The sequence below is a fragment of the Artemia franciscana genome, chromosome 14 (assembly GCF_032884065.1).
Source record: "Artemia franciscana chromosome 14, ASM3288406v1, whole genome shotgun sequence".
In the NCBI taxonomy this organism is placed as follows: domain Eukaryota; kingdom Metazoa; phylum Arthropoda; class Branchiopoda; order Anostraca; family Artemiidae; genus Artemia; species Artemia franciscana.
In genome coordinates this window covers 30,498,650-30,514,953 of record NC_088876.1, presented here as the reverse complement: position 1 = coordinate 30,514,953, position 16,304 = coordinate 30,498,650, and the positions used below count along the sequence as shown (strand labels likewise).

At 33.0% G+C, this 16,304-nt stretch overlaps 1 protein-coding gene across 1 annotated transcript in view; it reads right to left on the bottom strand.

Annotated features, from left to right (window-relative positions):
- LOC136035563 (sodium- and chloride-dependent GABA transporter 1-like) overlaps positions 1-16,304 on the bottom strand; it is a 127,296-nt gene that overhangs the window by 70,642 nt on the left and 40,350 nt on the right. Inside the window, exons 6-7 of the mRNA XM_065717433.1 lie at positions 7,512-7,644; positions 903-1,141 (exon numbers count right to left, since the gene is read on the bottom strand). Of these exons, the coding sequence (XP_065573505.1) occupies positions 903-1,141; positions 7,512-7,644 (372 nt within the window). The remainder of the gene's footprint in view (positions 1-902; positions 1,142-7,511; positions 7,645-16,304) is intronic.

The following is a 16,304-nucleotide window of genomic DNA, read 5'->3' as shown; positions in this document are numbered from 1 at the left end:
GCAACATTTTTTTTTCAAGTTTTTGCCCAACGGGTAAGTTAAATCTCAGTAAAAGTTACCTGTTTTCGATATATTTTTGAATCATCTCTCTTTTTTCATAGTTACACCTTCACTTTTATGCTATTAGATGTACAGCGCTCTATTCTAGGTATTCACAAATGGGTAAAATCCATCTTGATAAAATGCTATTAGTACTCAATGTATTCTCTCTCATTTCAAAACTTTTCGGTTTAGCCTAAAATTTCAAGCATATCAATATTTTGAATGTCATTTTTTTAACTAGGGGTGAATATATTTCTATTTTAGGTTTTCATGGATATGTGGCTCTAGTCTCATAAAAATAATATGTTTTATATGTATTTATTCCTCAATAAAGATTTTCAATGAGCAACCAATTTTTTCTTGGTAATTTTGAATAGGATTTTACTTTTGCATTCATAGTGTACATGTCTTTCTACGATATTAGAGCCATCAGTTTTTGAGAAACCCAATTATGCAATTTGACGGAAGAAATTCAAAACATGGCTTTTTGCGTAAACTTTAAAAGAGGATAGAACAACCAGAATAACGTTTTCTGTTTTTTGATTCTTACTAACAATGAATTTTTGAACAAGGGAGGTTTTGCAGGACCTTAGGTGCAAGATAGAAGCAATTCTGACATAAAATTATAAATTTCCACCTTTTTTGTGTAAATAACATGTTTTGGAAAAGCATTTAGAATTCTAATTATAGCAAGAATAAGAAAAAGTACAACAAATGGATGGAACCGATTGACCAAGTGTGCTTCAACTCACTAAGCAGGTTTTCAAATCTATGCTGAAAAAAAAGAAACAAAAGGTCATTTGAATCAGTTTTATATAAAGAAATTATTGACATAAAGAGAAAAAAAGAACTAAACGTACTTGTAGACATTGTTATGGTATTTATTGTAACTCCCAAGAGCTACAAGAGTTCCAAGAGCCAGTCCATAAGAAAAGAAGATCTGTGTAACTGCATCAATCCATACGATCGGTTCAGCAAGCTTACTCAACTCTGGGTATAGGTAGTACATAATACCCTCCTTAGCTCCAGGTAAGGTAATTCCACGAATCAGAAGCACAGTGAGTAGTACATAAGGGAATAGAGCAGTGAAGTAAACAACCTATGAGAAATTATCCCGGTGAATAAAATGTAACAATAATGTCAGCACATAAAGGAAGTAGCACATAATGAAAGAGATCTGTGAAATAAAGTCTGCAAGAAACGTTTTTGATCAGTAAAACGAAACTATCCTATCAGCACCCAAGGGGAGCAGCCCATAATGAAAGAGATATGTGAAATAAACGGTCTGTAAGAAATGTTTTTGACAAGTAAAATGAAACTATAATGTCAGCACATAATGAGAGACGGCTGTGAAATAAAGAATTTATAAGAAATGTTTTTTGACAAGTAAATAAAACTATAAGGTCAACACACAAGGGAAGCAGTTTATAATGAAAAAAAGCTCTGAATAGCGAGTCTATAAGAAACGTTTTTGACAAATAAAATTAAACTATGATATTAGCGCTTGAGGGAAGCAGCACATAATGAAAGAGAGGTGTGAAACAGAGTATCTATAAGAAATATTTTCAAAAAACGAAACTTTAAAATCAACACATCGTGAAACGTCGCATTAAGAAAGAGATTAGTAATCAGACAATCTATAAAATGATACAAAAAGGAAGGGAAGTGAGAAATAAAGTAAATTACACTATCAACACATAAAAAGCAGCCCAAAGGAAGAAAGAATTGGATCAGAAAACTTGCACAAAGCTAAAATTTTAATAATTGCAATCAAATCATCACATCCATTAACAAGAAAGGCCCATAGGGGAAAGATAAGCAAAACAGATGATCAATAAGATTTTTTTGTAATAAGTATGATTAAATCATAATATTCACTAATAAGAGGATTAGCACATAAAACAGATGTCAATAAAATATAATAATTAGAGAAACATGTGTTTATTTTATAGCAAAATCAAATTATCGTGTCAGCATAAAGAGAACCGAGAAATACAACATATAAGAGCATGGAAATAGATATAATATTACAAACACGTTATTCCTAAGTAAAATTAAACCATCATACCTGCCCATAAGAAAAGAAATTAGCATATATATATATATATATATATATATATATATATATATATATATATATATATATATATATATATATATATATATATATATATATATATATATATATATATATATATATATATATATATATATATATATATATATATATATATATATATATATATATATATACATATATATATATATATATATATATATATATATATATATATATATATATATATATATATATATGCATATGTATATATATATATATATATATATATATATATATATATATATATATATATATATATATATATATATATATATATATTTCTATATATATATATATATATATATATTTCTATATATATATATATATAAACATATATATATATATATATATATATATATATATATATATATATATATATATATATATATATATATATATATATATATATATATATATATATATATATATATATATATATATATATATATATACATGTATATATAAACATATATATATGTATGTGTATACATATATATACATATATATGTATATATATACATATGTTTATATATATATATATAATTTTAAGTGTTTTTTTTATCAAATATCTCTACAGAATATCATTACCTTGAGTTTCTCCATTTGATTTTAGAGTTTAAAACTGCCGTGTTAAGTATGCAAAACTTCTGCTGTCTTAGTCTCTTTAACAAAATGATAAAAAGTTAACAGCATGAGTTTTAAGTTATTTATTAGATCTAAATCAAGGTAACTTGACTATATTCTTGTAAACAATACCAGAAAAAGGCAAGACACTTTTTGTATGTAAATATCAGCTTGAAAATATTACTCCCCTAATTCTTCAGCTATTTCATGTCTGTAAATTTTTTTTTGTTTTAAAAAGTACAGTTATGACAAAGAGTCAAACTTTAGCGTAAAGAGCGGGGCGTTGAGGAGGGGACAGCCCCTTTCATATTTCATATACGGAATAATTTATGTTCAATTTAAGTTTTAATGCTGCTTCTTACTTTAAGTTTAAAATTTTTTTAATATTTAATCACATGAAACAACCAATAAAGTAATAAGTTCTTTTGCTGACTCAAAATCCAACACAGCATTAAAAGGTAAATACAAGAATGTTTGAAAACCGCATAACTATTTTGTTCCTTTATTGACCTTGGCTTAAGGAAAATGTGATTGACTTGCAAAATACGTCTAAAAAATAGACCACAAAAATAAGCCATAAAAATCAAACTAAAGCACACTTTATAGCATAGAATGTAGGAAGAGATACTTTCGAAGGGGGGAGGGGAGGGCAAAAGGGAAAACTGCCCCAGGCATCAAGACTAAGGCTTATTCAAATTTTTCACCTCGATTCGGCCATTTTTTCTCATATTTGAGTCAGAAGGGGGCGCTGTAACTAATTTTTCCCCGGGTACCACTAACCCTAGGAGCGGTTTTGTATAGAAGAGTAATTTTTTTTCTCACTGACAGTTCAGAACCATATAAGGAAATATCCTTGGGTTTTTAGAATAGAGTAAGAAAAAGCCATAGCGAGCATGAGAGGAATAATCATTTTCAGACAAAAATTTAGTTTACACGACCAATTTAACTAAGATGTTTAGACTTCATCAAATAGACTAAGAATATTAAATAAGTTAATATTTCTCCTAGCACTTTAAACGACGTTAGTCTACTGTTAAGTATAATCTTTCCAGCTCTTCCAGCTTTTTGTAATCTTTCCAGCTCTTTGTTAGAAGTTAAGTTATAATTTTGAGCTCTTTGTTAGAATTTAAGTCTCTGTTAGAAATCAAGCTCATTGCTTCATACTGGTTATTAAAGTCTTGTAACAAATCAATAACAATTTACTGTAATAATTAATCTCGATAGTAATTGATAATAATTACTTAGTGACAATTAGTACAAAAAATATTAATAATCACAACATAATAGTGAATTTATTTTATAATAGTTAACCTCCTAATACACTCAATAAATCTTGTAGTGAATTGATTTTTACATTTTTTTTTAATTAATAGTTCTTTTTCCTTACAAATCTCACGATGTCAATGAAGCTGTATACTTTTGGAATATTTTTTCAAAAATATGATGCATAATCAAGTGACAAGATGCTATGAAAAATGACAAGTGTTGATTATTTTATGCTAATGTTGTTTGCACATTGTTTAAATACAATACATATAGATAACTTCGAAGACCACACTGCCTTTCCATGACGAAAGTATAACAGTTCAAAATAGGGATGAAACCTTTTAATCGACAGTGAACAGATATGCAATTTTTAACTGAATATTTCGAACACATATACAGTGTTCATCATCAGCAGTAAAACAGTAAAGCAGTAAAACTGCAGATGATGAACACTGTATATGTGTTCGAAATATTCAGTTAAAAATTTTTATATCTGTTCACTGTCGATTAAAAGGTTTCATCCCTATTTTGAACTGTAATACTTTCGTCATAGAATACATAGTACAAAATGTATGCAGAAATTTTCTTATATAGGAATGTGCTATAGAAATCAGTACGAGTACAAATTAAATTTTTAACTGAAATAAAACAAAAATAACAATTTCTTCAAATTAAAGTAAGGAGCAACATTAAAGCTTAAAAAAACATAAATTAATCTGTAAATGACGGGAGATGCCCCTTCTTAATACCTCACTCTTTACTCTAAATCTCTTAGCACTTAAAAAAAAAAAACTACTTATTATAATCAAATAGCCTTTGTTTCCAACAGCCGTTTTTATAGAATTGGGATAAGGAGTCGAATTTTAGCATAAAGAATGAGGTATTAAGGAAGTGACATCCTCCTTCATATAAGGAATGATTTTTGTTCGTTATAAGCTTTAATGCTGCTCCTTACTTTCAGTTGAAAAAATATGTTTTATTAAAATTAATAGGAGGGAAATTTACTTCCCTTCTCCATAGCAAATCTCCCCACTAAAATCCATCCATGGAAAGTTCCTCTCTCGTAAGAATCCCTCTCTTCAAAAAATTCCATCCTCACTGAAAATTCTCGTCATAAAATTTCTTACGACAATTCGCCCAGTTTCATTAGTTGAAAGACTTGTTTTTTATTTACTTTTTAATTGTTTTCATATCTTTCTGAAAATCCCCCCTCTGTGAATTTTTTATTGCAAATACTCCCCCCACCCTTTATCGGAAAGTTTTTCATGCAGAAAATTATCCCAAAGATTATTACTCCACCGGAAAATCCCCCCACTCATGGTAACCCCTCCCAGACATTTCCAATTCCTTTGGAGATGTCACCCACATATTTTCCTGGAACATTTCCGCATGTAAAACTGAGAGAAAGTGAGAAGAAAATTTCATATAGGAACTCTGGCAAATTCTCCCGCACAAAATGACCCCTTGAAAGTCCATCCCCGGAAACCACCCTCCCAATAAAAAATTCTCTCTGTGGAAAATCTACGCCCACAGGAATCCCCCCCCATCTCCAAAAAATTATATGCTTCACAATAACAACGCAAGTACATAGCAAGATTCATCTGAAAGGCAAATTTCTTTTCTTGGTTTGCATAGCGGGACCCTCAATGGAAATATAAATTATTGCCTGATTGATATCCAGTGAGAAAACACGATCAGCTTCAGGCCAAAAGCCGATATTTCCCATGCAGATAATTGCTAACTGGTAGGATACTTCATATAAATTATATGCATACATTACATATAAGGTCGCATCAAGGGCGGAAGATTTCTGGGTTTAAGCACCGCCCCCAAAACTTTTTCAGATTCGCAAAGACGTAACAAAAATTTAGATAAAAAATTTTTGATTATTTTTTAATTTCCACCCCCCCCCATCTATGCACCCTCTAATCTTTACCCCCCCCCCCTGTACAAGAATAGTACTCCCCTATTCTATGAAAATGCGTAATACAGAATTTATGTAGGAAATTGATTTTAATATTGAAATATTACAAAGCTTATTATGATTGTAAACATAGTTTTCAACTTTAAAAGAAAGCAAAAAATTTAGGAAAATAAATTTCAACCGAAGTACTTTCAGCTGACAGTATTTTCTAATGAAAATCATCTGAACTATACCAAATCTCGATTTAATCTTTTGAACTTTCAATAAATCATCAATTTTGTCTTATTGACTATCCAGTGAAAAAAAAAAATTAGTTACATACCGTAATCTAACACACAATCGCTGAGACTCAGGACAAATTTTTATTACCTATTTTTAGGAGAACAAGTTCTATTTCTACGATCAAAGATTCTAAGAGACATACAAGACGAAATGTTTATTATTGGATCGAACCAAATTTATTTAGAGGGAATTTACCTAGTTTATATTTAATTAACTTAAATTTAGTTAAAATTTAATTAGTTACAAACTATAATCTGAAACTTAATTACTGACAAGGTCGCTTAAAACATTTAAAATCAAAATGCAGAAAGTTGTTTATTGGAGCTTAGATGTGGAACTTGGTATGTATTTTATTTTAATAAAAACAATATAAATATATACAAAATTAAATTCCCATGAATGAAAGCACCTAAATATGAAAATATTATTGGAAATTTCTGGAGGCGTCTTGGGCGTGAAGAGAAGCTTTGGAACCATGTATCCATGGTTTGCATCCAACATTCACAGTCATATTATCAGTCCAGTAATAAGATGAGATCAATTGCAGAAGAGAATGCTGGAGTGTTACCTTTTGGATTTTGACTGTTCGTACGAACACAAAATTTTCAGAGCCAACTCGTCCTTTAGCGTCGTTAAACTTGCCACCTTTTAATGCCGTAGTTAAAAAAAAAACATTGCGCCATATATTCTGTTAGATAATCTTTTTAACATGTACTAATGTTAATACTTTTTTTGTAAATATATTTAAATGCAAATACAGTAAAATATAATATGCATTTTATTTTTTATTACCAAAAGCAACAGTCACAGGTACAGAATCGAGAGGATTAGGATGTAGAATAAAGTATTTCGAACTCAAGGATTCCCCCCCCTCCAAAAATTGTCCGTATTGTCATCATTTCTCTATGCTTCAAAACATTGTCTTTCTTGAAATGGATAAAGATGGAAAAGGTAGATGAGATCACAAATTTAAACACTTAATCCCCTTCCAAACTCAAATTTCAAATTTTTTTCTTTATTTTAAAATTATTTCCCTTTTTAAGAGGAGAGGGACGTATTCTTTTGAGAGAATACACCCTAGAAAGCATAGGAAAAAAAAGTGCAACCATATTTGAAAAGTCTTATACCTTAGTAATTCTTATCTCTTAAATTTTAATAATTCTAAAATTCCTATCTCCTTTACATCACTGTGCATAAATAAATTGTGATTTCTTTAGGAGAAAATGAAAAGCATTCTTTTTCTATTATGATTACCTTTCCAGTCCACTTAACCCCTTTCCAGATACAGAAATAGCATACAATCCAAGCAGCTGCTAGTGTTCCAACTAATTCCCACTGAAAACCTCTTGGATCGTTCAAGCCTGAGCTTACTTGAAGTGCTCGTCGCCTGGAAACAGGTAAACAGAAAATTTAAAAATGACACAAGGCTATTAATTAAAAAATAGAAAAAGCTAGTGGACAAATTTTCCTTAAAGTAAGGCAGTCTGAGGCACAAAGGCAAAATGTACTCAGGCTACTTCTTCCGTATAAGCAGTATCAGGAAGACTGACGATTTATTTTGTAAGGTTCATTATGATTCAAAAAATAAAATCGTAAAACGAGTTCGAACCAAGCTTTTAGCTTGGCTAGTGCTATATCGTTGAAAAGGCATCTGTAATTTTGTATTTCAAACTTTTGAGACCAAAAAAAGGTGACCGTAAAAGAGGCCGTTTATCCGAAAGAATTTACAGTTGTAACAGTCTAAACTTGTCGTAGTCGCTATTAGTCACAATAACAATTGCAACTAGTTATAGATGCACCGACAGCAGTAGCAGTAGTGGACCTGAAAATTTCAAGTTACTACCCTAAGCCTTTCCTAGAATATTACAAATCAGCTCCATAGCTACCCTAAATGCAAAAAGCGTCTATTGATTTAGTTCAACATCACCCTCAAATTTTTCGAAAGTTTCACCTTAATAATCTTTGATTTTTCGGAGAAACCCAGGATGAAAAACCCTTCCCCTAATGATTAATCCTGTATTTAAACATGGGGCAAATTCTACATTTTACAACCCATGCGCCAGGGGCCATGCGGGGCTTGGCATTCCCAGACATGGTTATTAGACCTTTTGACTATGTGAACAAATTGTTTTGCTTTCAAAATTTTGAGCAGTGTTGGGGATATGGCATCTAAAAAGTGCAAGTGGGGGAGGGGCTGGCTCCCCCAGTTTGTTTCCATCTCAGCAATTTCATCATCCTCATTTCCTTCTAGAATCGAAGTAAGACACTTACATATATTCTAATGTTGCGTATGGGACCATCAGCAAGGTAGGGGTGGGGTGAGGAACACAGCCATGACATTTATATAAAGAAAAAAATAAGAAATTTAATGGTTACTACTATATTTTATTAAGATGTTTTATATAGCAGGTCGTGACTTTATTAAGATGAATATAGAGCAATTCGTGGAGTTCAAGTACTTAGGACTCAGGTACGCAGCCACGATACTTAAAAACAGAACAAAATAGGACATTTAATGGTTACGACTTTATTTTATTAAGATTTTTTATACAGCAAGTCGTGACTTTATTAAGATGAATACAGAGTAAGTCGTCGAGTTCATGTACTTAGGAAGTACCAAACATAATTCAGTATCGTATCAGCAAGAAGTTAAGCTAAGAAGTGGCCAGGCTCGTGCATCTTTCAGGAAATTGTCTCAAATTCGGTGCAGCCAGGAGTTCTCCCTCTAACTCAAACAGAGGCTGTTCAACAGATATATCCTCTCAACGCTTTGCTATGGTTTCAAAACTTGGCACATAGATCAAATACTTGAAAAGAAACTCCTCGCGTTTGAAAACATGTGTTTAAGGCCCATGCTAAATATTCATTGGTCCCAAAAAGTAATGAACGCCATTGTACGACAGAGGACACCTCAACCACTGACCGAATGTCGTCTTTCAGTGGCTGCCACGTAGTACCAGAAGAAGAGGACGCCCAAAATCACCCTGCGACACAGCTACTGGGCTGACTTCACAAATCTTAATGCCTCAAATCATCCCAAATGGGAAGATGTCTGGGTGGTCGTAGCAAGGAGACTACTGGCCTCTTCTTAGATGCCCTAACCATCTCTAGAGGCACAGAAAAATCTAAGGTCTAAATAAGTTCTTCTGAAGAGCCCTTAACTTAATGACTTTATCCCAGTAAGTAAAAAATACTTATTTGCAGGACCTAAAACAGGTCATCTGACTCAGTCATTGCATTCTATGTCCCAGTCAGTGATACAGATGAAAACTTTACGAAGATCTTTGGTCACTGGCAGCAACAATTCCAGTCCATGGTCTCTGTTGCGTTGTTTGACGCTTCATTGCGAAGGTAGGAACAGAGAAAACTATTGCCTGCAAGTTCCAGGGAGCTGCATTATTGGCAAAATGGATAAGAGTGAACTGCTCTGTTCTTTTAGAGATACTGTTCTTTTAAAAAGCTGATCTGTCTGAAGAATGATCATGTAATCGATACAATCGAGTTCCACCATAAGCCAGCTCACAAACAGTCGTGAATTTCACCATATGGGAGAGCAAATGATCAGCTTGATCATTTTATAATCTCAAGGAGACAACACACAAGTCTATTTTATGTATTTGGCTTTCAAGAGTGGATGCGAATTTGGGCTCCGTTCTGATGAGACCAAAATAATAATTATGCTGAACGTTTAAAAGAAGGACAACTTTAATGCAATGAAATAGTACAAGGTGCATAAATCAAATCACCCAGGTCTTTTCTAAAAAACTCTGTGAGGAGCTGTAAGACTCTTTTGCTTTGCTTCAGGCTAAAACCTTACCAATGGTCTAGAAAGTCTGGTCACGGATGAAATACATACGATTACGTGGACCAAGGATGTGTATCACTCTATGATGTAGATTGATGATGTAGATTGTACGATAATGATGTAGCCTTACTCTAAGAAAAGAGAGAAGTGGGTTGTGTATTTTTCATTTTTCATTTTCATCAGGAGCGATAGAATTGTCGCAGAAACTCCCAAAAGGGCTCCTTCAGTTGGGAATTATGAGTTCTAGTGTCCATTTCAAGAGTCAAGAGTGATTTGAGGGCAATTATCATTGTTACTACAACTACTGCTTCTGCTGTAACTACTACTATGACCAAGTGTACTAAGGCAAAAATCTTAGAAAATATTGAAAGAAAAGTAGAACTAAGTCAAAACAAAATATGTACGTTTGTATATGAGGAACACTTTAGAGAATTAAATTGAAACTTTCAGGGCAATGAAGGAAGATGTTCAACTGACCAAAAGACAATATGTCAATACTATTTCCGCTACTCTAACTACTGTAACTGCTCCTGCTAATACTACTACTACTACTAGTAGTTCTACGACTACTGTAACTACAACTAATACTACTGCACTAAAAGAATTAAGATGGAAAATTCAATAAATATTAAGCGAAAAGTTGAGCTAATCCAAAACACATTGTGTGCACGAAGATTCTCAAAAGGTTGTATCAGCAACATCTTAGGAACGGCTTAGAGTACTAAGTCCAAATAATAAGGGGGGATGTTGAACTAACAAAAAAAAAACACTATGTTAATGCTGTTACCACTACTGCTAATGCTACTACTGCTGTTGCTATTACTAATCCCAATGCTCTTACTACTACCGCTGCTAATACGACTACTACTATAGCTAATACTAAGGATATTAAGTTATAACTTTCAGGGAATGAAAAGGGTTCTGTTGAATTAAATCAACAATGTTATAGCACGCCGATTGTCAAGAGGGCGTATCAGAAATATCTCAACAACAGCCTAGAGCAATAAGGTGACACTTACAGGGGATTCTTGGGGGGAAAGAACTGACTAAAAGCACACTATGTGCATGCAGATTATCAAAGAGGGTTATCAGCAATATACCAGCAACGCCTTAGATTATTAAGCTAAACTTCCAGGAGTATTGTTATTGCTACCACTTTTGCTACTAATACAACTGCTACTTTTGCTACTGATACCGCAACTATTAAGATAAACCAAATAAATGGATCCAGGTTTTAAAAGTTAGATTGGCACGATATATTAGGACTAAATTAGAGTACAAAGTAGAAACTTTCTACTTTTTTCGATTGTTTAAAGCACGTATCAGCAATAGCTCAAGAACGGCGGGGGGGAGTTAAGTTGAAACTTTCAGGGCTACTACAATTACTAATACCACTAATCCTGCTGCTACCACTGTTGAACTTAATCAACGGAGTTTAAAAACGTCCAGACTGTCGAAATGGCATAGATTAGATGGCTCAGAAAGAGAGTAGAACATTTAAGTTTAATTTTGTTGGGAAAGTAGTGTTGGTTGTAAAACTAAATCAAAAGTCACTATGTGTATCACGGTTGTCAGAGACGTATATGCTGGATCCCAGGAACAGCTAGAGGTGTTATGTCATAACTTTCAGAGAACTTTCAGCTAACGGTATTAATGAAAAACTCGCAAGTGTCATTGCGACTACTTAAAAAGCAACTGCGGCTACATGCCACTGTGACTACTTGTAACTATGGTTGCTTCCGGCAACTACAGCTACTACTACTGCTACTACTGCTATTACTACTATTACTACCACTGCAGCTGCTACTACAACTACTACTATTGCTGCTACTATAACTACTGCTAATACTGCAATTACTACTACTATTAGCAAGACCACTATTACTGCTTCTAATACTACTGCTTTTATTAATCATACTATTACTCCTACTACTATTACTATTACTGCTACTACTACTACTACTACTACTACTACTACTACTACTACTACTGCTACTACTATTACTACTATGATATTATTACAAATACTACTACTTCTACTACTATTATTACTGCAACTACTGCAACTTTTCCTAAGACTAGTACTGCTACTGCTACCACTACTGCAACTACAACTACAGTTACCAATTATACTACTAGTACTGCAACCACTACTAAATAAAAAGAGTTTAAGAGATTTCATGTTGTCAAAATTGCACAAATGCAATATTCCAGGAATGGAATAGGGTATTCAGTTTAACTTTCATGGAAAGTTGGGGGGGGGGGCTATATAACTAAATAAGAAATACATATTTGTAGTCGTATTGTCGAAAGAATATTGGTAATATCCCAGGAAAAACAGGGGAATTCTGTTAGAATTCAAAGTTTGTTTAGGGGATCTTAAATTAAATCTCGAGACACTGTTTGCATCCAATTTTGTCCAAAGGGTGCATTTGCGATATATCAGGAGCGATTAAGAGTATTACGTTAAATTTGCCAGGCTCGTTGAGTGCGAAATTGAACTAAATCAAAATGCACTATGTGCAGCCAAGGTTGTCAAAAGGGTTTGTCTGCAATACTTCAGGAAAAGTTAAAGTAATTGAGTCGAAACTTCCAGGGTGAGTAGGGTGGCTAGTAGATTAATATTTGTTTATACTCAAGGTTTCAACATGATGGATGTTAGAATTCCAATCAGCCATATAGAACTGCGCAGAATATTCAGATTTTCAACATATAATCTGAACATTTCCCCCCGTACCCATGAATTCAATGTATCATGGTGTAAATATTATACGAAATCAGCCTACACTATAAAATTGAACCAAATCCGGATTCTTACAGAGGAAAACCGAAAATATTTCAAATATCACTTTCTTAACCAATGAAAAAGATTGTCACTAAAAAAAAAAAAAACAGAAATTAATTTTAAAACTTTTCTACAAAAGAAGTTTTCCAAAGAAAAGTGAAGAGCTACATCAAACCGAAGATGAGCAGAAATAAAATCAGATAATTGTTCAAACATAGAAACATCATAAAACACTATAAAAATAAACGAAACCAAAAAATAATAAAGTTGCAATAAATAACTACTTCAAACTTAAAACGAGAAAACAAAGGGTGGTAGGGCTTTAGCCCCATGTGCCTCTAAGGACCCTAGCACAATTTGCATATCTATTAGTACTACTCTAACAGATCATTGCAGCGTCAAGCCTCCTGAAGCCAACACAGCTATGCGTGCTCCTCCTCCATCCCAATCTATTTAAAGCCACCCTCTTTTTACCTTTCCAAGAAGTTCTCATTTCCCTTAAATCTTCCCCTACGAAATCCTCTCATGTCATGCAGAGACAGTGTCCTAGCCATCTCATCCTTTCTCTCATTATAGGGCTAAAAAGCGAGACTGAACAATATTTTTCATATAGCTTACTGTATGACATATTGTTAGTCAGTCGGGTAACCAATACAATACGTAGGTAGTTTTTCTGGAAAACATTATGTTTCCTTATTTCATGTTTCCTACATAAGGGATAGGGGTGTCAAAGACTCATAATAAATGCAGTTCATAGCGTCTGAATTCGTCGTCAAAATGTCGATACGATTTTTTTTTTTTTTTTAACTTCTTAACATTCCAAGTTCCAGCCAAGAATTTTCATATTCTTAAAGCCGTTGAGACTATTATAGCCTCGGAAAAAATACCTGTCCCAGAACCACTTCAGGGCAGGGACTAACACATCTTCTCAGGTCTTTACGAAACACTTAAGTAGACTTAACCAGACAGTATTAAGTCCCTGGGACCTCCAGTTGAATGGAAGCTTTGTGCAATCCTGGGCCATATCAATCACAAAATGTTTTCCAAACAAGAGTTCGAACAAAAGTCGAAAATCATATCAGTAACACCAATATAAATTTTAAACTTTTCCTCTTTTAAACTTTATTGAGTCCAAGATTGTTAAATGTTTCAGGAATGAATTATCAGTATAAATTAAACTGCCAATGCAGATTCATTTGTTCTTTTCAGTAATCTTGGTTATGTTGTTTGTGATTTGTGATTTTGTGAGTAGTTAGTGATTTGTTGTTTCTTTTTTTTTGTTATGAAAATTAAAAACACAAATGTTATGTTTCTTGAAGATACAGGGGTGAAAATACAGAGGTCTTCAGAAGCTGCAGGGGACATTACATCTTTTCCTCTTTGTGGTAATTTCTGCTTAGCTTGAGTTTGACAGAAGCTTAGTTATTTATTGTAATTTATGTTGGTTTTGATTTATTTATGGTGATATATTGTAGTTTTAAGATTGAAAAGTGTTTTATTTTTTATGCTCATCTTTGGTTTAATTTAGCTATTTACTTTTCTCTAAAAAAAAAAACTTCTTTTGTTGGAAAATCATTTTTAAATTAGTACAAGAAGAGGCCGAAGAAAAAATGATTTTCACAAGAAAACGAAAAAACGCTATCACTTAAGACAAAAATTTCTCCCAACTGATCACTGGTGGATACAGGGGGCCCCGGGGGGGGCTGTTTTCCTGTTTTTTTCACTCACTTTCTAGAATGAATTTCTCAACTAATCAATTTAGTGGATTATTGTCACCTTGGTCACATTGTCCCCACCTAGATTTTGCTTATTCGCGCTCTTGTCACATTGGGTCTCTCTCAAGATTTTGCTCTAGATCCTAGCCTACCACTGATAGAGATTGATCATCACTCTTTACAGATTATTCTCTGCTCTTCTAACGTTAAGGAGATAAAAATGTTGGAGAGAGCAGACAAACGGAGATCAATTGAAAAAATTGAGACAGGCTGAGGAGGTAGTACAAAAAGGACATAAAATAGCGCACAGGCTCACTAACGAAATGAAAGGAAATGCGCAAAAAACATTTAGATACATGAGAAGGTTCTAACAGAATCTAAAAAAAATAATGAATCGGTCCCACTTTGGAAAAGTTTTAAATAGACGACAAAGACCGCAGTCAGACAAAGTATGACGCCCTACGAGATGTCTGAAGATGTTTTTTCGATGCCATCTGCACCACATGTGGCGCAGGAAGAGTTTTGAGCAAGTATAGCAATGGATATGTCTGCTAAAACAACAATAAATTAAAAAATTGCTAGAATAATCAGCATGTTTTTTCTTGCTTTGCTGTTTCTGACTTCAAACTATTGCATTCAATTTCCCTTCTAATTGGGGTTTGCGGAGAAACTTTAAAGTGAATCTAGTAAAGCAAATCTACCGAACTGTATCAAACTGATCTTTTTCTTCCTATGTTACCTTTTTTTACAGAGCGTAGGAAAACGAGGTTTTCAACTCGTTGTTTCATTTCGAGCTTTGTCCATAGAACACTAAATGAAAACACAGCCTAACAGCAGAAAGGAATATAACAGTCGATCATAAAAGCACACAAAATCGATCAATTCTAAGCATCAGCAGGATTAATAGATATTTGTAAGGAGGAACAGATTAAAATATAAAAATTAATTTTTCTGTGTTGAGGTGGTTGGGGGGGGGGTAGCGTATCTTCGAAGAAAATAGGTAAATATACGGAAAATATCAAACATTATAGAGAAAATCACAATAACTTTCGATATTTCAGAAAAGCACGGTCCTGAACCCCTCTTTTGTTGAGGTCTAAAAAAATTGATGTGCATACCAACACCTTCTGTCAAAATGCTTCAACACATCATTTTTGACTGAATAACCCTGTCTAGTTGCTGAATAAAGTTTCAAATTAACACACCTTATTGACAAATTTTCTGGAGAGGGGACAAAAACAGTATTCAAGAAAAAAAGCTAACAATAATTTACATTCCGACCGTCTTTTTCAGGAAATAATAAAAGTTAAGCTAAAATTCTCTATACTAAATTCTGATGCGTAGCAGCTCTAAACACGGATCAATAGCAAGTTGACGCAGCCGCTTTTATCTAAAACATTCAAAAGAAGAAGGCGAGGAAAAATAATCAATGTATATTTCAATCCAAATTTCTCTGTGGAAAGTTCTTTCATACTTTCCTCGTAAATTAGTCGAGACAAAACATTACACGTTGATATTACGACAAACCAAAGAATCCTGAATATTTTCTTAGATATAAGAAATGAGAGATTTTGACTAATAGTATATTAAACAAAAGACGAAAGCCTTTTTGGCATGATTAATGGAATAATTCATTTTTCCTTCAGTTGGCATTTGGCCAACATTGATGACAGTGATTCATTAAGGATAAAAGAGCGATGGAAAAACAAAAGATACATAACAGGCACTTGAAGGTAACAACT